The sequence below is a fragment of the Ornithodoros turicata genome, unplaced genomic scaffold, assembly GCF_037126465.1.
Source record: "Ornithodoros turicata isolate Travis unplaced genomic scaffold, ASM3712646v1 ctg00001050.1, whole genome shotgun sequence".
NCBI lineage: Eukaryota > Metazoa > Arthropoda > Arachnida > Ixodida > Argasidae > Ornithodoros > Ornithodoros turicata.
In genome coordinates, this window is record NW_026999449.1 from 86,762 (window position 1) to 110,075 (window position 23,314).

The window sequence follows — 23,314 nt, forward strand, 5'->3', positions numbered from 1 at the left end:
CTCAGCAACAATCAACTGCTTCGCTTGCAAGCTGCACTTCATAGCCAACACAAGTGGTGTGTTGTGCCATCGGCTGCTGTTCCTGCACCTTCTCTGCTCCACCCATTTCTGTGGCATGAGCAGTATCTCTTACATGAGCTGTAACCTAGATGTTTGTCAGCTATGGGGAGAAGTACCATATTTCTTCACTTAATTTGCACACTACTTCTCCCCCAAAAAAGTCTGGAAAGTTAAGGGTGCACAAATCGCGTGAGAACATTCGTAAAGACATTCAAATGACGCGATACTCCCAAATTTTAGTATACCGGTCATGTAGGCTACCGGTAGAGCTGGTATTGACATTATCATTGCATTGCACAATCGTGGAAGAAGTACCAGCCTACTGCACATCCCGGGTGGGGATGAGGAAGATACTCAACAAAAGAAACTCCTTACTGGATGAGTTACAGTTCAAAAACTGTAACTGAATTACTAATTTAGTTACAGATGTAAGCAAACTTGAAGTTCCTAAGCTACTTTCATAAAGTAACGAATTACTTTAAAGTTACGTGTTACCTAATACGTATACTTTTTGGTTCTTGACGTCCTTACGATTAATTAAGATCTTGACCTCACAATGGGTGATGCAAGACGTTTTATAATAGTTTTGATGTACAAAAACTATAAATTTTGATCTAGTTTTGATATATTTTTTAGATATAGTTCTGAGGGATATATGATAGCCAAATTTTATGTGCTTCTTTAGGGAGACATTTGATTAGTTTCATCTCGTAGTAAGATCCTTCAACGGAGCACAAAAGCAGGCATTGAAATTTTGAGTTCCATGAGTTGTCCTCTACGGACATTTCGTAGAACCGCGCCAAGTTTTAATCTTGCTACCTAGTATCCGCTGTCATTACAGATACGCTGTTACACACTATGATTAATGTCACCTGAGACTCCTTATAGAGGGCCAAGACAGAATTTGTAGCGTTCACTGCGCAACGACAAGGACGCGGAGCTAGGCCCACTGTGCACGTACGACTGGTGTACACATGGCTTTTGTCTCATTAGAGAAGGAGGATGCAGCCTGTGATGTTTGTAGACCAGAATCGAGGGCAAGGAACTTGGAACTTACCCCAAGTTGCTTCGACAAAGTTACCTAAAATAGGAATGAGTTCTCAAGAAGTTACTGGAGCTCAAAAGCAACAAGTTGAGTTAAAAGTTAGCAAAAAAAGTTGCTTAGTTACAGTAACGAGTTACTTGTAATTAGTTACCTGCAACATTGATCCTGGACGACGGTCTGCAAGCTCGGGAGGCAAAGTACTTGTACAGGGCCCGCTACCGCCCTTCTTGCCGGTGAAATACATTGAGACGTTGCATCGCTGCTAAGCGCACTGACAATCGAAAGCAATCTATTTTCACCAACTTTGTCATGTTGTGTTGTAGGTTCATAGTGTGTTCATCCAGCATTTCTTTCCATGCTTGATTTGTTGTCCGAGTGGCAGTATCGTTCATCGCATCAGTGGAACATTGTCCGAACACAGAGTGCAAACTAAACAAGTGCGCAGCAATAATTCTGGTAGCATTGATGACGTGGTGAAAACCATGTGGTAAGCAGACATCAATTGCTGAAGTCGCTAAAAAGCACTGGGTCAGATATCCATGCACGAAAATGTGGGTGTGAGAATTACGCAATCTTTTTTCTTTTCTCTGCATTTTTCATGACCCTGTTCCACATGTCATAATGATTATTTACTGCAAAACAAACAAGTTTTGTTTTTGCTCAAAATTGTTTTTGTTTGAAAATGTGACAACGCCCAGTCTTGCTGCGAATAAAGTAGGTGTTGTGTTTTATAACATCCTCTTCCTGTCTTCCTACTGGCTAGCGAATGAATCTTCCCAGGTGACCTTTGTACACCTGCCCAAAATGTAGCAAAGTATGACCCGCACCAGGGGCATCACGCAAACTATACTTCTATATGCACTGACGTCATTGCGAATCCTTTGCTACACCAAAGTTATTCCAGAACGGTAACCTAAATTCACGATGTGTTGTGGTGTTGACAGTGTACATATGACAAATTTCACTGAGCCCTAAAGATTGCTTCTATTGATATCCAGACTCAACATCCCACATGACGACGATGAAAAATGCCTCCGTCACCACTCGGGCAGCCGGCCACTTCACGTGATGGCACGCATGCTGGATTATAACAGTCACCCCTGGTCATGGTCATCCTGCAGCCGTCACTTCCTCACCGCCTTCCTTGAGTGAGACACTTATGTGCAACTTTACTTTCAAGGAGGACACTCTCATAGAGCATGACCTAGCAGAATCCCTGTGAAACAGGGGAAGTCAAGTCCGATATGAAATGTAGCACAATCAAAAACGCAACACTGAAGCTTCCTTAATTTAATAAATACAAGCTTTCGCGTGGGGGACCACGCTTCATCAGGTACATGGTATGAAGTCCGCATATACAAGTATATATAGGGTTTACAGTATGCGTCATGGGAACAGACTTGACAAAAAGTGGGAGGGGGAAGGGTACACACCGAAAAAAAATACAATACAGAAACAACTGCAAAGCCACCACTTTTATCACTATTTTCTCCTTTCCCACTGTGTTGACTCCCGCAGTCAAATACAGTAGACTTCCGTTAATACGACTTCCGATAATTCGATTTTCCGCTTAATTCGATCGAATTCGAAGGTCCCGTCAAATGCCCGTATGCCTCTATTGATAAAAAAGTTCGTTATTTCGAACGTGAAATCAGTGCACATCGTGTAATTCGATCGATGCGTCTGCGAACCAGGCATCCGCGTCGCCCGCACCGCACATACAAGATAAAGTTCGCCCTTGTGCACCGAACGCTATCGTATTTGCGTACGTAAGCGATAGCGTTTGTGGTTCTGCGCACACGCAAAACATAGAGCTTCGCGCATTGTGCAGAACCACCACGCATCTCTTGCGTACGCAAAGCCAATGGCGTACGGTGCACTAAAACTCAATTCATTTGGTGGTGGTGGGTGGTGGTTCGTGCCGGGCGAGGAGGAAACGTCTCTTTCTCGTTTTTGCTTTCCGTTTATTGTTCTACGTTTCACCGGGCTTTCGTTCGGGAACTGTTCGTGCAACAAGAGTCCGATACACAACGTGCGCTCGACGAGTTTCGAATTTCGATGACTTCGTGGAAGTGGACATCGTCGTCGTCAGACGTGTCCTGCCCGGGCAAGATGGCGGAAGCGAAACTGAAGACGATATCGCCGAGCGCATTCAGTGGGTGGGTGCGTGCACGCACGCACACTGCGAGCTTTCCGCGAAATCGTCTACAGTTTCGCTTCCGCCATCTTGCGCGGGCAGGACACGCCTGGCACCGATGTTGTAGCGCGCGCGAGAGCGCTCTATGTGCAATGTGTCGAGATGCGCGTTTCAAGCGTGAGCGACAGCAGAGGAATGCACAAAGGTGACATTGACCTCTACAATTTTTCTGCCTATTCTTTAATTCGACCTTCGAATAATTCGATCAAATTTCGCGTTCCCGTCAGGGTCGAATTAACGGAAGTTTACTGTAGTGACAAAACTGGTGGCTTTGCAGTTGTTTCTGTATTGTACTCTTTTTAAGGCCCCTGCTGCGGCAAATTCAAAATTCTGTGGCACTGACTTGTAAATTCCGCGATTTTCCGCGGCAAGGAGTCAATGGCTGCTTGAAGCGGGAAACACTATTTTCTTGGATGATGTGGGTACAAAAAGTATTTTATAAACTTCAGCATTACATGATACCTTGTCTCAGTTGTCTCGCGACGTAAAGCCCCAATTATAATAATAATAATAATAATAACATGATACCTTGTGATCTCCTCTGACAGCGAATGCTCTTGTCAGCTACAATCATTTTATACCTGCTGAAAGATATTTCAGCATCTGCAGAGTTTATAGTAATTGACAAATACTTGATCGAAATAGACTCTAAATACACCGAAGTGCATAAATACACAGCAGCTTCTTGTTGCTAATGTGTTCAGCGTTATAGGAGCAGCGGCGCAAACTACAGCGCCAATGTGTCAAACTAACAGCCAGCAGTAATTTCCCTGGAAATAGCAGACAGTGGTAGCCAAATCAACAAAGCTCCAGGCCTCCATACACCGTTTTCCAGCCAGCCTCGCACACAGCGCTTTTGCAGTCTCTGTTTACCGCACAAGCAAGAAAGGGGGAAAGTGATACCAGGGACGAAGCACCTGACACGTGTGCTTTCCTTCTGTCTGGCGCGGGCAGTAAACAGTTTTCAACATGTTCCCCGGGCTAGACTGCGCTGCGCTTTCAATGTGGCGGCATCCACAGGAAAACAGTTTATAGAGTTTTGTCACTTACAGAAGTGAAAACTGTTTTACACAAAGAGTTAGTAAGAACCCTTCACTAAGCTTTCTTGTTGAGGCTCCACTTAGCAAGAATAATGAAAATAAAAATGTTCATGATTGCTTGCTTTTATTATTAAAAATTATAAGCCAGCACGGTTAAACATGTACCGCATGACACGAAAACTGGCTGAATTATTTCCAAACTGAAATCGGGACCAAACTTTTTTTGGCATCTGGAGTTTCCTGCTAAATTTGGTCTGATCAGGTGAGGCCAGATTTCTGTTCCGAAATCTGAAGTGTCGCAAACCGAAGAAGTAGCAAGCATCCAATGGCTATTCAGCCGGAAGGAGAACCACAGCAACAGTGACATGTCAAACGGGCCGCCTGGTTGCCACCTCTGCAATTTCTCCTATGAGTGCAGGGGCTATCTCATTGAGCAGGATGGCTGAAAGGTGATGTGACCCTAGGTCGGAAGTCTTCGGCTGAACTTCGGCTTCCAGTTTGACAGTGATCTATCCACCCCCCCCCCCCCTCCCCTACACCTCCTAACACCCTCCAAAATATGAAGGAGATGCTCCCTAAAATTTTGTGTGATTGCCCACAATATTTCGTCAAAAGCATGTAAATACACCCCCTTGTGGAGGACAAAATTCTGGATAAACCACTGTGCGGTGATGCACGAAAAGAAGTTCGATCCTGATTTCGGTTCGGGCAGAATTCGGCTAGCTTTTCGTGCGTGCGGTTCAGCCTTAAGAGTACGAATTGGATAAAATTGAACAGGTGTTTCTGCGACTATAGCCAATATGTGATTACCCTTGTGGCATACATTGTCCTGCAGTGGCAAATAGTAGTTGCTCTGGAAATTGAGCAAGTGCCTTGCATTGGGCTTAGGAGCTTGATACATACATATGGGGGTGCCTAATGATACATTTATTTTCTATTATTGATTAGTGCTGGATATGGAGAGTGCCTTCGTGATGCCCCCACCAAAGACCTGGTGGCTGGACGTGTTGGCACACAGCCAGGTGAATTATTCAACATGGACGAGCAATGTGAACTGGTGTTTGGGCCAGGTGCCAGGGTTTGCCCCTACATGCCTGTCTGCGGACGACTGTGGTGCACCGTTCGGGGGAACCTAGAAGGCGGCTGCCGTACGCAGCACATGCCTTGGGCAAATGGGACTCCATGCAGTCTGCACAATCCACAGAAGGTAGCTTTCTCAGTTGCTCACATGGAGTGCAATAGATGTACTTTTCTGCATGCAGTGGTGCCAGAAAGGACTTTGCATCCCAATAACGAATGAAATAACTCGACAAGCGGTGGATGGCGAATGGGGTCTCTGGCAGGACTACGGTCGGTGCAGCCGCACGTGTGGTGGCGGTATCCAGAGCTCTTCTCGGGAATGTGACAACCCCAGGTCTGTTTCTTTGGTACCCTTCTGTGAGTTTTTGTACCACTGTTTCAGCTGTCAGTATGTATTGTGTGCAACAAATGTGCCACTCATGCTGTGGGGGCTCCCCCCCTCCCTCATCCGTTCATGCATAGAGTTTAGTGTTTGGTCTTGAGGCCGATTTTTAAGGGATTTGCACATTTACACGTACTTATTTTACTTACAGCAGGCATCCTTTTTAAGTGGTAAGGAAACCCTGCTGCTTCATATGAGCATATTCTCCTGTACCTGTCACTACTCCTCTGACCCAAGACATTCCAAAGATAAAAGGGCACTAAGGTGCAAAAAACTATCCTTGTGGATTGAAAGATACCATTGCTTTGACAGTGCTACAAAAAAGGAACAAAATTTTTCTCCTACATCATTCGTGACTTGTGCACGAAGGAAACAGCATTTTACGCTTTCCCCTTCCCTCTTGAAAAATGTTTTGCGAGGACCAATGGGAGGCGCACTGCCGTGTTGGGCCTCTTGAGATGGAGAGAAGAGCTAAATCATAAATTGCAGCTTCCTTTGTGCTTGAATCATGAAAAGATGTATCCTGCTCCCTTTTTATTGTTGTCATGGTAATGGCATATTTCATTCCACAATAAGTTTTCTTTTTTTCACTTTAGTGCCCTCTTAAAGATGCCTGTCTATTTCGGTATTTTACATAGAGAAAGCCTGTAGCCTTTGTCCAATAAGCCAAATGCCATAAGAGGAAGCCGTTTAGAATATTTAGGGTTTATCCTATGTTATGTGTAGCGTGTGTCCCTCTATTACATCTTCCTTTTCACAGTCTCCGGTCGATTTTTTGGACTTCTTGGAGCCACAAAACCGGCCCGAATTTTTAATCAATCGCATAAACCCACTTTATTTCAAAAGCTTTCACTGCAAACATGCAAAGTGTCTTTATAAAAAGTATCCGTTCATGTCTGCTTTGCAGCACAAACATTCGACAACGTATCGAGGCAAATTTTGGCAAGCATAATACTATCCTTGTATGCATTCATCAGTGTAGTCACTGCAGCAAGGATTGGTGCTGTGAGTGGGGGTGCATCAGTGACATCCTTGTTGCTGCCATCATTTTTACCTTTTTTTATGTTGTCAGAGGCGAAGACGACGTTGATGCTAACGCTGCTCAAGCATCAAATGGCGACATCACGTTGGTCTCGATCGTCGGTGGATTAGTGTCTTGGGCTCTACTAAACATGTCCATCGCAGTAATGTCATCAACATCCTCACTTTGAGTTCAGAACGACATTTCAGTATTTTAAATACCCAAGGATACTCGTACTCATTCTCTAAGACACGCGTACTGAAAGATTAGCTGTCGCAATGCGGAGCTTTCAGTTTTGGCCGCGCGCAAATATGGTCCACCTTCTCGCATGCGCACGCTGCGATTCTGCCCATGCATCATGCCGGGAATAACCTTTGTTTCATAACGCAGTACAATGTATAAGGTCGCGGGAGCGCATTGTTCTGCTTATTTCAGACGCTCGGGAGACGGTAAGTCCCAAAAACCATGCAGGTTTGAAGCGAAATGAGCACAAACAATCAAGCACATCTTTTGTGGAATGGTCCCAACTATTGGACGCAGAAATACATAGGGACTGTGGGGTTTGTGGCAGTGTCGGCAGTTGGAAAGTTGGAAAGTTCAAGTTATCGGTCGGCGACTGTGTTCTGTACACAAAACATTCTAAAAGGAACAGTGAGGTGCCCCCACTTCTTCTTCTTCTTCTTCTTCTTCTTTTGCCACAACATGCTCCGCAACACTTAAAATGAGCTCCTGCAAAAGAACAAGAAGCGCAGGTTACCTGCAGTGCATATGCCAGGCTTCTGTTCTGTACACCTTTCAGAAACCCTCCACTCTTTCAAAGAGCATGTATGGGGACAAGGGAAGGTGGAGGGTACTTCGTGACATCGGCAATCCCGCAACAGGGTAATAACGTGTCTTGTGACATAGACCAGCGCTGTGAAAAATGGGTCTAACTGTGTGTAGCTGAGAGGAAGAACATTGGAAGCTGCTGACATCATGCGAGGAATTCAGGCCAGGCCATCTATTTGGAGACACCTCCTCTTGGAAATTCGATTGAACTGTGACAATACACCACGGGCAAGAATACTTTGCATGGTGTCTCCCGATGGACAGCTCGAAGAATGAAACGCATTTACAATCCACCTTAAATGTCGTGTCCCTGCTCCTTTGATATACCAATATCCCAAACCTTTACAGATTATCTTTCTCTTCCAGGCCCGCTTTTGGAGGACGTTATTGCCTTGGAGAGCGTGTCCGCTATAGATCCTGTAATACCCAGGTAAGTCTGACTTAAAGGGAGGCACAACATGTCACACAAATGGCAAGCGTAGTGCTACATTCGCTGCTAATTTTACTAAGACACATGCACACATACACACACACAAACAGTAATAATTGAGAACAGCATTTAGACCACGGGTGTCTAACACAAAAAGATATCACTGGACATTATGTGGTTTCACTGCATGAGAAAATATGTTTTAGCCATGTCCAGTGGGATCCCAAGATTTCCGTGAAGAACAGTGCCAGGCCTTCAATGGTATGACAGCTGGCCTTCCAGATGTGCCTGCTGGTAGCAAGTGGACGGCCCAGTATTCCGACAGTGAGCAATGTTTTCTGTCTATACACTTTGGCTGCAACCACAACACTTCATGATGCAGTAGAGCAGGCAAGCACTTTCTACACGTGTCCAAAAAGCTGAACACAATACAGTAAAGCCCCGTTAATTCGGATCTCACGGGACCCACGAAGATGACCAAATTATCCAAATGTCAAATTATCGAATGGACCACAAAGAAAAGGTGTGCTTGCCATTATCAAGACACTTTTATTCAGAGTACAGTCAAGCCCGTTTATTACGATCCTTGATATAACGATAACTCCGACAGTACGATCAGATTGCTGGTTCCCGTCAGCTCATCCGTTGAAGTACATGTAAACGAGACGACAATATATCGATCAACGCAAAAGCGTTTGCTCGCGTGTAGCAATCAGAATTCTTCTGGCGGCCAGTAAAACGCGTGAAAATCAAAAAGCAAGATTCTGCCTTTTCATTGAAAACCAATTATGGTGACATTTTCAAGAGCCTTAGCCTCCGTGAGCATTAAAGTGAGAACTCAGTGCCTTTATCTGTGCATGACTGTCGGGGATTAGATGCGCGTGATGCAAGGTTCGGAGCACAGAGAAGTGCTCTACTGCACCACTGAGAGCAATCAAGCAGAAATAGTCCAAAACAGCAAGTGTGTCTGCTGCTTCTGTGACAGTGCGCTGTGGCAGTGACTTCTCAGCAGTTGCAAGGACATCAAACAATTTCATCTTCAGTCAAAGTGCCAGCAACAGACCACAGAAATGAATGTCGCCCTCTGCATCGGCGGTCCTGTCTTCCAGTGCAAAGTTCTCTGATCACGTAAAATCGCAACGGCGAAAACGCTTCGTGATTACTTCCACAGGCAGAAACAAAGAGACTGAGACATGTGATTGCTTCGTGGCTGCTTGAAGGTAGAGAGAGACGACGTTACAGCACTGATAACCATAGCGATGCGATCGTGTCAGCTCTTCTTCGCCTTCTTTGTCCACCGGATCCTTCGGGCACACGCTGTTTGCAAAGGTTCATCGCGGTGTTGTACTGTCCAAATTATGCGGTGAGCACACGATTGCTTCCAAACTAACGAATGTTCCGTACCATAGACTAATATAGGCATCTGTTGGGACCGCGTGAGTAGTCCAAAATTTTCGAATTAATGGGAGTCAAATTATTGAGGTTTTACTGTAGCAAAACTATGACATTATTCCTCCTCCTTGTTTCGCCCTGCTGAGCGAGTTGAGCAGGAACCCATGGGTCGATCTTCGGATGCGTTTTTTTCTGAGAATGCATAATATTGCATACAGCAAGTTTTTTGTGTTTTAGGTGTCGGGTCAAGTCACATACAGTGGAGACCACTTATAATGTAGGTCGCGGGACCGCCAAAAATCCGCACTATAAGCGGTACCGCACTATAACCAAATATCACATTTTTAGGCCAATACATGCCCGAGATTGAGCACCCACCTTTCTGTTATACCATGTTGTGAACCACACTGAACAGCACGGAGATTTCTTGCAGAGCAAACAATTTATTCAACATTCTCAGGGAGCCTGGAAAAACACAGTGATTTTTGTTTGGCATAGATTTCTGACCGTGTCTTGCGCTTTTGCGTCCTCATCAACGGCGCGGACACTGAATGCCTTGTCTCTCAGTCTATTCTGGGTAGAGAGGTCCCTTAGTTTGTGCACGCACCCTACCGTCTCTTTGCTTAACATCTCAGCTGCTGCAAAGTCCCGACCATCATCCAAGTCGTTTTCCGGCACGCACGCCTCACGGTCCCGGACGGCTCGCACTATCACTTCATCAGTGGCTATTCATTCGCAGACGCAGCATCTGTGTCCACCAAAAGTGTTCGCCTAAGAAGCAAAGTTGTGCTCTACGAGATAGTTCCACAAGTCTTGCGCGTTGATCGTGTCCCAGATGGCATCACTAAGATGGGTGACATAATGCAAAGGATGGCCCGCCTCGTCACGAGGAGATCACAGAAGCGTCCTTCCCGATGGGTGATTCACGCTTTGGAATTTGCTGACAAATGCGCTCTGTGCTTCACCTACTTAGAGGAGGATGTCGGTGACCGCACTATAACTGGTATCCCGCATCAGGATGGACCATTATAAGCAGTATTCCTATACATTATGTTCTATTAGAAAAATATTGGGGGTTGGAAAAAGTGGCATTATAAGTGGTCTTGCACTGTAAGCGGTTACATTATAAGTGGTCTCTACTGTACTTTCATAATGCATCAAAAGCTGAAAAAGACTTTGAGATGGCTTTCTGGGCTCCTTTGACCTCATGAAAGGAAAGCAGCAAAGAAAATTCACATGGAGCTGATTTACTACAATCTCATAAATCACGAGGCTTGCCTTTGTGTATTCAGCATTTGTAGCTTACATCTGTTATATGTGTTTGTACCAATACTCTCTTTGTGTTTCCCTTCTCTGCAGTTGCTCGGGCAGACTGGTGCAAGTTGTACTGCCGGGTTGTGGGTAGAGGGGCTTACTATGTGCTCAAGGAAAAAGTGGTGGACGGCACCCGGTGCAATTTAGAGACATTTGACGTCTGCATAAATGGCTTCTGCAAGGTAGTACCAAAATAGAAACCTTTCAGCTAAATATAGGGATAACTGTTTTCCATTTTTAAATCATTCTAGCGCATTATCTTTTGCCTACTGTGGAAAGGCAAAAGTAGGTGACGCCATGTCCTATAAAAACATTTTAGAGGTGATAGAAGATCCATGTATACGGTAGCAATTTTGGAACAATGATTGTTTTTGATAAACAGTATACAACCTTTCAAGTTCACTGCTCCATCTGTAGCCAAGACAGAACATAAAATGGGAGTCTATTGGTCTGTGGTCAAAACGGACTACGGAAAAATACGTATGTAATTAACTACATTTATCTGTAGAGAACGTTTTGCCACATACTAAAGTATTTTCATCAAATTTTGTTCGAGATAAATTTAATTTCTTCATTGAACTCCGAAATTTGCAAGGTCAATGCAATGGTTTTTTGCCAGGAAACTAGAAAGTCAGATTTACCCCATACCATTACAAAATGCATTCCCTACTACAATGGCAGCATCTGAAAAGATGCTCAAACTGTCATTTCGAGATGCACAAATTGTCGGTCGCCCTTAGTTCTGCATCAAGAAGTGACGCAAGCAGGACATGAACCTGACTCCTCAGTTCCCTTTTCGCTGCTTCTGCTGATAGTGGCAGCAAGGTTACAACTCTTCTGCAGCTATCTGAAACCAGAGTGAGAAGGAAACAGGAAGAGGAAGGTCACCATTTAACTCGGATGCTTTTTGCATTAAAGAGGCACTTAGGACCTGTTCTCACATACAGCACTTTGCCCCACAGCGTTGTCAGAGTTGAGCTCCTGTCAGCTTTTTCAGCTCTCATTTTTAGCGCTCGTTTGTGATGGCCAATCAAGAGGCTGTTTTAATCATGACATCGCGGAAGCTGTGGGATGGTTTCGCGGCATTGTGTATTAGTGTTATGGAGAACTAGACATGGAGGGGTCGAATTTCTCATTTGCCCAGCTAATTGAGCTTTTGCATCCGCATAGCTCATGAGAATCAAAGATAAACTTAAGACAAAATGGCGCTGCGTCACATCGCCAATGAGGTTTTGCGAGACTTAAGCTGCAGAGCATTGTCACGTTCTGCCTTGCGAGTGAGTACACACTATGGTAGAAAATATCGCTTGGTTTCCAGCGCTCTGAAGCAAAGCGCTGTATCTCAGAATGGGCCCTAAAGTGCAAAAATTTCTTCTCGCATAATGGAAGATGCTGTTGCCTTGACACCTACACAACATGCCTCTGTTGCGTCATTCATTATTTATGAGTGAAAGAAAACACAATCTACGCTTCCCCTCCTTCTCCAGAAGCTCGGTTGTGTGGAGATATCTCTGGTTGGTCTTCTCGAACGATCTCTGGCAGTGGTTGGACAAATCGAAGACCAGTGTGAGCGTGCTCTGCATTGTCAGCCTTCTTGAGAAGGAAACGGAAGCATAATTTGCAGGTTCTCTCGCCCATAAATCACGAATGGTGCAACGCATGAATACTGTTCCTTTTGTGTTGGTGTTGAAGTAACGACATCTTCATTCAGCAAGGATAAATTTTTGCTCTTTAATGCCCCTTTAACTTCACGAAGAACTTAGCACAGCGTTTCAAAATGACAGATTTTGCTTTTTTAAGCTATTAGTGTTGTATGTAGGGAACGCTTTTTGGAATAGAATGGGGTAAATCTGACGTGCACCTCCTGTTTCTGGCAAAAAAATGTTACGTTGATTGTGGAAATTCGGGAATTCTATTCAAGAAATGAAATTTTATTCAATTGAAACTTCATAAAACTACTTGTATTAATTGGCAAAATTTCCATACAGATAAATCTCGTTGATCACTTACTTTTCCGCAGAGTGCTTCTTTTATTATTATATTATTATTTTTTATTTTTTTCGACATGGTTGCTGGAACACTGTTTAGGTAATGATGGTAGAAGAAGCCTCGTGGGGCAACCATTTAGGTGGGTCAATCTGTTAAGGGGTTAATGGGAGTCATGGAAATCCAAGCGAAACTTGCTGTAATAAGGTTTGTTGATGGAGCATACAAAACCTTTTCATTTTCATCAAATGAAAATTATGATTTTATGGTTAGTCTGTTATCTGTCCATGTCTCGTGGTGTCCTGAAAGATCATGTTTAGTCAATGTTACCTACTTGTCACTTGCAGTATTGCATGTTCTGCTTAGAAATATGTTGATAAACATTTTTTGTTATTTTTGTTCCAGTAGTTCAAAATGCCTGTTTTATATTTTCTGGGTATTTTTCATTCTGAGTTTGGCATCTAATGCTTGCCTTTTGGAACGTTTATATTGCCCACTGTTATTGGTTTACATTGCGACTATTAAAGGAAATGTTGAAGTTGAATGTTGAGGTTAACAAAGCTAAAGGAAGGTATGCAACATGTAACTGTAGCAAGTTGTGACTCATGTCACAACAGTATACTTCCTGAGTATTTAAGCTTTTTGTCTTTGTGTTGCAGCCAGCTGGGTGCGACCATCGTCTGAACTCCACAGCCAAGCCTGACATGTGTGGCGTCTGTGCTGGAGACAATTCTACGTGCAAGACTATAAAGGGTCACTACTCTCGAGCCCAATTTGGCAAGTGTTCATTCCAAACCTGACCTTGCGTACAGAGAACATATGGGTAGCTTATTTAAAATATCTGTACATGCTCTGCAACTGTAAGAGGATTATCAACATAACTGTATGTGACATATAGCATGTGGTATGCAACATTTAATTTTTATTTTCTGTAATTCTGCTGCTCAGTGACTGAATTTAAACAACCTTGTGACACAAATATTGACACGTGAAGAGGTCCCTCTTCGTAGCAATATGATTGGTGGTGGTAAAGGGGTCATGGCAGTTCACTCTGAGTGAAATTGATTGTATAAGAGGGTTATTTTATTTGTTATTCACAGAGTGCCTCTAAACATAGTCTTACCTGACATGAACTTTGTTTGCTAATATTTTAAGACTATTATCATATTATTTTCAGTTTTATCATAATTTTTTTATGTCTTTTAAAGTCTAGTAAGTTATATCTTGGCCTATTTAGGCAATTAGTTCTATCATCTGTTTTACCTTCTTCACTTTAAGTCCATAATTGCTAGGTGGTACAACATAGCAACCTTCAGCATTGATGAGTTTTGTTTGCATTGTTGTGTGCCACATAGTTGGCATTGGCATGATATAAAAATGATTCAAATGCTACAGATAATGGCATTGTTTTGCTTGAATAGGAACAGAACAGACTTTGAAAGGAGATTTCCTCGTGTGATGGATAATGATATTGCAGGGTACAATCTTGTGGTGAAGATCCCATCAGGGGCCAGTTATATGGATATCAGGCAGTACGGAGCAGAAAAAGATGACAACTATTTAGGTGAGCTAATTCAGTGAAATGTGTTGTGATCTCTGTGTGCAAGAACAGGACCCGGCAAAAATCACACAAGCTCATGCCTGTTTGGTGCTAGTGCAGACTAGTGGCGGACTTGACTCTTGGATCCTGTTTTCGAAGTACTGTGTTGCACCCTGGATTTGATTTTATGCAGGTTCAGCCATGACGTATACTTCATGAACATTTTGAAGAGTGCTATCGTCACTACTTTAGCTCTCGGTACAAACCGTTGGCTGTTACACGAGGGCAATATCAGTTAGTTGCTCAGAAACGTCTTTACTATACTCCACCGCAGTACTCCGCAAATGTACTCCACTGCAGCTGGCAATGGAAGCAATCAGGGTGTCGAACCGTACCCGAACCGTTATTTTTGCCGGAACCGAACCTGAACCCGAACCGAAATTTTCATGACACTGTTGAACCCGAACCGGAGCAGAACCGTAAAAAATAATAGCGGTAACCGGTTCGCAACAAAACGGTTTGGACATAAAAGAAGTCAGCATAAGAGTTCCTCTCTATCCCCGAACGAAGACACATTGGTATCATCATCACGCGCCTATATCATAAATTTCAGAAATGTTCACCTAGCAGTCAGACGACGACGTATAGTAAGTATACTTTCAGCGTCTTTTTAACGTGTTGAAGCGCAGTTGTCCTTGTGAGTGCCGCGGCTAGCGCCCCACGCACGCGGTGCGGCGTCTACTCTTCAGAGACCAGGTGCCACGCGGACGAATGAAACACGAATGGAATAGGCCTGTTATATAGCTCTACAGGACGAATATGTGATCAAATAAGCGCCCAAGATTTCCCTTTACACGTGAGCAGCACAAATTAAACAAGTCAGAAACATGAGAAGTGGAGAAGGAGCGTACGCAGGACGGTGCCTGTTTGATTGGTCGTGCTTTGAAAAGTAAATGTGGTTCTGCTTATTGGTAGCGCAGTTGTGTCGTCGTGACACATTGCCGTTGTGTTGTGGATTAACAAGTACACTGCTGTGAGCTCGGACAGAGTAAGGCTTGCAGGCTTATTTTCGACATGCTTCAGTACGGTTTCAGATCGATTCACGCTGCGAATGCAGTGTGCCGGCAAGTACTGTCGTCTATGTTACGCTGTCCATCTTATTAGGCTTCCTTTAAGTGTATCTTGCTGGCACTGTGCGTGTGAAAAAATATTTTGGGAACAGAAAGTAGCAGGACTACACCGCTTCAACAGCGTGAACTCTAGTTGCAATAAGTGTTCATCCATTTCTCATTTCTCTCACTAAAGGGCTACCTCACCGCTAGAGACGTTAATGCAGACAACAGCAGTAAGCTATTAGCCACGCATTTCCTGATAAAAGCAGTTTTATGGAACATATAGAACGGAAGCGTTGAACCGGTTCGCGAACCGGTTCGGGGCTGCGAACCGGTTTGCGAACCGGTTCGATTTCTGGCCTGGCCGAACCGGAACTGAACCGGAACGAAATCAAAACAACCCGAACCCGAACCCGAACCCGAACCGAACCCGTATTTTTTGCGGTTCGACACCCTGGAAGCAATGAGTCTAAGATACATAGCTACCCTTGTGGCTCTGCTATGGCGATGGCCTCTTTATTGACCACAGCAAAGACATTCATTCATTGATGATTAGAGCCTGAAGTTTTAGGGTACAGTTGAACCTCTATATAACGAATTTGTAAATGCTGACTCTTTGTTTCGTTAAATCGAGATATTCGTTAAATGGAACATGCCAAGTTAAACGAAGATGGCCGCCGCACTACCAGCGCCGCGCGTTCCGCAAAACGTCATTTGTCATGAAACAGGTACTAAGGTAAGAAGGGCACAAAATATTAAGCTTTATTCATTACATAATGCTAGGTAACATGTAATTTGTGCACAGTGTCGCTCTGAGCGCTCATTACCTTCGTAACTCCGGATGAACCTCGACTGCTTTTTCCTACGCGCTCGTGTATCGAAGTTTCTTTGGTTCACTTTCACTCATGACGTCCGGAAAGAACAATAGTACGCCGCCGAAAAGAACGAGAAATCGGTACATGTCGCGTAGACGCCTGCGCCGATGGAACCTTGAACGGCAGCGGCATCATGCCCATTTTACCACCGTCAGCATTAGCGTCGCGAACAAAAAAAAAGTAATAAAAAGGCACAAAACCACAACGTACTGTCGTCGTCATCAACACAAGCAGATAAGACTTCGCGAGGCGTGAGCAAAAAATGTCAGCAATGCGTGTTTTCTTGTCCGAAAACGGGTGCGAAGAGAGCCTCGCGGCGGCGCGACGCACAGCATCGGCGCACCGATTACCGGCAGAGGCGAAGCACACGTCGGCACGTTCGCGCCCCCAGCACGTGACAACCGAAGTAACCAGCGAAAACTCGCGTAAAGCCAACGGAGAAGGAAAGTTTCTCCTCCTTTACTTTGTGGCTAAGGGGTAAAGACACGCGCAGGAGAGCCCGGGGACTTCGTTAAATAGAGGTGACCAAACGAACGTATTTCGTTAAATCGAGCTCAAAAATACATTGGCGTCTATGGGGACGCGCTCGTGCAACGGAAATTTTTCGTTAAACGGAGGATTTCGTTAAATGGACGTTCGTTATTGAGAGATTCAACTGTATTACCCGATTCTTCCCCGAATTTGCACCCCGAATTGAAGGTTCACCCTTTAGGGTGAAACCCGATTTTTACCCGGCTAATTCCCCTCACTGGGATGTCTGTAGGAATGCATTAACTTACTTGTTTGGCAGTAAATGCAGTTATATCACCGTTTGTACCAAACCATTACAGTTAGTTTGAGCAACTGAGCCCGATTTCTCCCCGAATTTAGCATACCGGGAGTGTTTTCACCCGAATTCGCATGAATTTAGTGCACATGTTTATTTACCCGATTTTCACCCCCCGAATTTAGAAAAAAATATTTCCCGAAAACTTCAGGCTCTATTGATGATGAACCTGCAGATGATACAAGAGGCCACACATTGGAACCTTTCAAGACAGTAGTCAGTGTTAACTTTGAAATGTCTAGTCCATATCAAGTTGCAAGTCCACGACAACATTGCGTTCATAGTTCCCTAAGGGTGGCCTCGCTTCCAACAGCTGATATCCCATTTGTCCCCAGCTGTCAGGGTCGATCGCCTCCACTTTGCCAGGTGCAATGCGTCCATTTCAAAGTTCAGCTCTACACCGGCAGCTCTTTGCTCATCCATGCAATCCCAAAAGATGAATAATACTTGATGGTAAATCGATGAATTGGCTTTTCTTATATTCCCTTTGGCAATGGGAAACAGGGTGCTCTATGTTTATGCTTTGTGAACCTCTGTTGACCTGGACGACTGTAGTTACCATGTTCATAAATCAAGGTAAAAAGGGTCGAGCCTCCTAGATTTGTTCTGCAAACGTGCGTTTGCTGTTCGGAAGTCCACAGTTCATAAATGGAGTGGAAAATATGAGGGGGGGGTTCCTGTCCCAGGATGCCAGGGGGAGGTTCATAAAATGAGGGCGTTCAAGCGTCACAATTTTTTAGCTGAGGATACACATGTCGATGGGTTTTTATGTACTACAATGCATCAAGTTACTTTATGGAACACTGTTTTTGTGTGCATAGCCACACGGCACTCGCAGTAAGTTACAACTGTAGTCATACTGCCTGCATTTTCTTATCTTATTCTGCATGCTTGCTTTGCATAAGATATTCTGGAATATCACAGTCAGTGCCCAATAAAAAAAAAAGCTTTATTGAGAATTAACATTTTACTGATCCTTTAAATACTCCCGGACACGACATCAAGCATAACAACAAAGCAGGTGTGGGCCACACTGTGAACACGAGTCATTAAAAAATTATTTGTATAATGGAACTGCCCACACCATTACATTTTCTGAGTCTAAAATATTTCAAGTCTCCCAGCATTCAATGATAGCTTGTAGAACAGGGTGTTGGTATGACTGTAAAGCATAACATGTCATGTGCATAGCAAAGGTGACAACACCATATATGATAGAGCCTTCATAGGGAAGTTTTCGGGAAGTTTTTTTCCCCCAATTCAGGGGATAAAAATTGAAAAAAATCTGCTCTAAATTGATGTGAATTCGGGTGGAAAAAGTTCCAGTGTGCTAAATTAGGGGAGAAATTGGGCTCTATTACTCAAACAAACTGTACTGCTTTGGTACAAACGGTGATGTAATTTGCATTTGCTGCCAAACAAGCTGGTGTGCATTCCTACAGATGTTTCAGTGAGGGCGATTTGCCGGATAAAGATGGGGTTTCACCCTAAAGATGCAACCTTCAATTCGGGGTGCAAGTTCGGAGTAGAAATGGGTTAAACCCTCATCTTGTACTGTGTGTACGTTTAGCTCTTGTTTGTTGGTGACTTATCTGTATTCTGCAGTTTAAGTGTACGTGCACATTACAAATTTGTACTGCATTGGAAAATAAGAGTTCAACTGGAATGCTGTTACACTGTGGTATGCAGAGTAATGCTATTTACTTTTTCTAATCGAGAAACACATTTTTTTCCTAGGTCATTTTGTTGTTATTAAAATCAATTTAAAATAATAATTTTTTCTTAAGCGTTACTTTTCAAGTGATACAGATGATGTGCTAAGCCCTCTATGCCGAATGCAGCCTGTTATTGCACATGGAGGTTCCATTGTGTGTTGAAAAGCTCTGTATCATTCACATTCTGTATGTTTCAAACAGCCCTGCGGGACAGTCAGGAAGAGTACCTCCTCAATGGAAACTTCACCGTGAGCGTGTTTAGGAAGACACTCCATTATGGGGGAACCTTAATTGAATACAGTGGATCGAATGCCTCAGTGGAGCGTATCAATGCCACCAAACAGTTAGAAAGTGAATTGCAAGTCATGGTAAGTGATTACAGTTTGTACTTGTCAGCAAAATTCATAGCAGTTGCATTAAATAAGTTTTGTTAGTAAAATTATGGTTGATAACATTTGGGTGTGCAATAGAATATTTTTAAGGTCAGGTGAACACCCTTCTATCAAAAGGTCATCTTCTAAAAGGTTTCATGGGGTTTAGGGGTAGGAATGCACACTAGATTGTTTGGCATGAAACACAGTTACATCATCGTTTGTACCAAAACGGTTAATTTGAGTAACTGAGCCCGATTTCTCCCCAAATTTAACATACTGGAAGTTTTTCCACCTGAATTCACACGAATTTAGTGCGCATGTTTATTTACCCGATTTTCACACCCCGAATTTAGAAAAAAATATTTCCCAAAAACTCCAGGCTCTACTAATATAGCATAGTCAAACATTGCAAAAATAAACATTACAAAATAAATTAACATTCTTTCTCAGGTATCGCTTGATTGCCGTGTTCTATGTGACGTATGTGATATGAGTGATAGTTCCTTGCAGGTCCTTACTGTAGGAAACGTGGTGTCACCTGACATTCGATACGAGTATACAGTATCGGTACAAGCAAAGCAGGAGTACACATGGGAAGTGGACGACCAGTGGTCTCAGTGCAGCCATATCTGTCAGGGGCGCAGGGTGAGAGCAGGCACGTGCAGGCACATCACAGATGGTGTCGTCGATGAAACAAAATGTCACCAACATCCCCCTGCTCTGGCTGAGGCCTGCAATGGCCATTGTACCCTCAGGTGAGTTAGCTTGTCATTGTGATCAATGTTTGTGTTCGTTTTGGGTGCCAGTGTTATACCTCGCATTCATCTCCATCCATTGTAGTTAAACTGCAACCATATTTACTATTTATTGCACATATAAAGCATTTCTCATAACTTTTGGAAGCTTTTCTTTTCTTTTTTTTCAATATGCAGAGTGTTTTTTTATTTAAAAAATCTATGAGAGCAACCTAGATGTTGTTTTTGCTGTTCAATTTTACGGCCAGACGGGCATCCTCTCCAAGAGAGTATGTCTCTGCTAGGTAATTTCCCACAATCCATTATCTCATTTATGGAACAATGAAAAGATATATGACAAGCCTATGACCATTTTCAATTTGTTCCTCTGTTGCTAAAGCATTCACCCTGTGAAATATGAAATTGAAAATTGTTCAAATACCAAAAACATTCAATGATAACCACGGCCGTGAATGGCAGCTACTACAGCCCGGCTGAGAGGCAAATTGGCCATGACGTCGAGCACAGGTGATGTTGCCGATTGGAGGACAGTCTTTTGCGAGCAAATTGCAAAATTTGCAAGCAAGCTTGCAAACTTTGTTATAAAATATGTTTTAATTTGACCTGGAGCTAAGATTGTATTTAATTGTTGACCTATAGACCTGTTTCGAAATACTGCCACCTAGCGGCCGTGGGCAGCTGCGGCCGCCATGTTACGGGAGACGGAGCGCATCAGACACACGCGCGCCTACGGGCGGCAAGAACGGTGTACGCGATTTAATGCTCGCAGCATGATATACGTGCCTGTTTTTTTGTTTTTTTTCTTTTTCGTCATGTTTGTGGAAATGTTCCTCGTGGCTGGATGGGTGACTGATCAATCTAAGTTGCCAAAACTTTCGGAAGAAAGCATGGCATGGTTTGGCTTGTCACAGCGAAATTTCACAAGTTACAACTTTTACATTGAGCAGTTTGTACACAAGGGGAGTGAAGATAGTAGTTGGCTCGCAGTATGCGTGTTCACATTTCGGAGAATTCAGATTTTGACAGGAGCATATTTGGGATGCTTAACACTATGAACAGTGAGTTAATTTGTTCGTTCGTTCGTTTTTCCTTACAAACAAACAAAGAAACATTATTATATACAGGCAAGGTATGTACATCAAGGCATCGTGCTATGAAGGTAAGAAAAAGGACAAAAAAGGAAATTACCCCTACGTGTCGCTGATCTGTTTGGCTCAGGCGCACTGTTCGTGATGGCGTGTGTGCCTTTGGTCTGCTGTGGCATAGTTGCTTCACAGAAGCGCATCTTTACTACAGGGCGGCAACTACTTTTTGTAGTTTAACTACTAGTGTAACTACATCATTGCACCAATAGCTAAAACTACTTTGTAACTACTGCCGACGCTGTTTAGCTACATTTTTAACTACCTCGGCGTGCGTGTTGCTATACAGGGTGTCAGCTGTCCAGCCTAAAGTACACCGAACGTTTAAACAGGACGATGCGCTCTGCATCAAGCAGAACTGCTGGAGTATTCGATGCCCTGTGTTTTAATCGCCTTTTTGCGTAATTATTCAGGTTTTTCGACTTTTTTGATTTTCGATTTTTATTCGCTTTTTTGCTTAATTAATTTATATTGCCTCATATGATTACGTTTTTTTACGTATGATTACGTTGATTATGTTTTATGTATGATTACGTTTTCAAGCTTTTTTACTTCATTTACTCTACATTTTTCTGTAGTTAACTACAGAAAAATGTAGGGTAAATGAAGGGTTGCACTTGCTGCTTCTCGGCACGCTCTACAGATTTCTAATTTACACCTCGGGTCGTCGCTAAGTAGTTAACTACAGAAAAATGTAGTTTAACGTTATAATTACATTCCCAGAGATAACTTCTAACAATTTTTTAACTACTATGCAGTAGTTTCACTAGTTGTTTAACTACACGTAGTTAACTACTTCCCATCACTGTCCACAACCCTGAACCTCCAGCACTGGGGTTTTTAACTTTTTTATTGTGTTCTACCAACCCGCCCAAGTTTTATCGCTGTATCACTAAACAGAAATCACGAGAACAACAACCAAGTTATCGGGCAAATGGCAATTTCAGGGACACGTGGGTCGATTTTGTTATGTAGCCTAAGCTGACACATTTTGATTTTCAAACACTGTTGCCTATATTTTCTAATTGTCAAGTACAAAACAAATAAACACTTGAAAAGAAAGCTTCAAATGTGTACTTTTTTACATAATTAATTTACACATTTCAACGAAAAGAAAAGGAAAGATAAATTCACAACAGCTCATAGGTTGATTTAGTCTGCTGCTGCGTCGGCTTCTCCCGCAACATGGCCGGCGCAGCTCAGTTCGACGAAAGCGCAACAGGTGGCGCTCATTTTTTAAAAGGGTCTATTGGAAGTGTAATGTAGTCGTTTATTGTGCATGGTTATAGGAGCACGTATTCCTCTATGAGCGTCTTCTTTGTCAGAAAATGTCTCTGTTGGTGGCCTTTTGGGAGCTGTTGCGTACGGAACGATTCCCAGAAATTTGTGTTTTGGCATATTTCTGCTGATTTCGAGGACAAATGTGTGACAGCGTGGTTTGTTGTCCAAACCAATACCATGCACCATGTGGTCCCGCGGGGTGTGTGCTCCCTGGCATCCACAATTGGCCGAAAGGACTGGATGTTGATGCCGTAAGCCCGCTTTGAAGGGATGGTTCCGGCGGTTGCGCCCCGCTATTTTTGCACGTTAACTGCACCCCCAGTGCACTGAATATGGATAAAAGTCTATGTCTTTATGATAGTGAAGGATTGTAAGAACCATTTCTGTCAGAGTGTTCGGTGTTTGCGGGAATTATTTCATGGTCCCTTTAATCAGGGGCTTTCGAGCAAGAGTGAGATAGTAGAATGCGAGACAGTCCTCGTTGAAAGCTATTCTATTTTTGAAAAATCCTGGAACGGGCACATGCGTTGAAATATCCATCGCTGAATTTCGCTATGCAAAGGAGCTGGAACTATGGAGTAGGAAAAGCAGGAGATAAAGCTTCCCTCTCGCGCGCGACCAGATAAAGTCAGGGCAGGACAACCTGAGTACTGCGCCATCTGTAGAGTGGAATGGCAACCTATTGTTGTCACGTGATGCTGCGGCTTGGCGGCCATTGGCTGTTTCATCTGTTCTCCGTTCTCACCCACCGTTTCCCTACTCTGAATACCTAAGTGTCTCAGTGCCGCGTCGTCTGTTCATCTCAGCAGGGAGAAAGGTCTTGCTTCTCGTTGAGAGTGGAAAACAAAGCGCACAGTGCAGCTCACACCTGGATATGTGTTTAAATACAACCATCGTACTACAGTTGAACCTCTATATA

General features: G+C 43.5%; 1 protein-coding gene across 7 annotated transcripts in view; it reads left to right on the forward strand.

The window, feature by feature from the left end:
• The window catches only part of LOC135376181 (A disintegrin and metalloproteinase with thrombospondin motifs 9-like), a 93,139-nt gene that overhangs the window by 27,510 nt on the left and 42,315 nt on the right, over positions 1-23,314 (forward strand). For all 7 annotated transcript variants that reach the window (XR_010417566.1, XM_064608778.1, XM_064608780.1 and 4 more), the window contains 10 exons: positions 2,104-2,253; positions 5,291-5,549; positions 5,605-5,756; positions 8,020-8,083; positions 8,290-8,407; positions 10,835-10,971; positions 13,435-13,552; positions 14,253-14,339; positions 19,045-19,211; positions 19,728-19,972. Coding sequence is in view for 6 of the 7 variants with exons in the window: in XM_064608778.1 (XP_064464848.1) it covers positions 2,104-2,253; positions 5,291-5,549; positions 5,605-5,756; positions 8,020-8,083; positions 8,290-8,407; positions 10,835-10,971; positions 13,435-13,552; positions 14,253-14,339; positions 19,045-19,211; positions 19,728-19,972 (1,497 nt within the window). In the remaining variant the exon portion in view is untranslated. The remainder of the gene's footprint in view (positions 1-2,103; positions 2,254-5,290; positions 5,550-5,604; positions 5,757-8,019; positions 8,084-8,289; positions 8,408-10,834; positions 10,972-13,434; positions 13,553-14,252; positions 14,340-19,044; positions 19,212-19,727; positions 19,973-23,314) is intronic.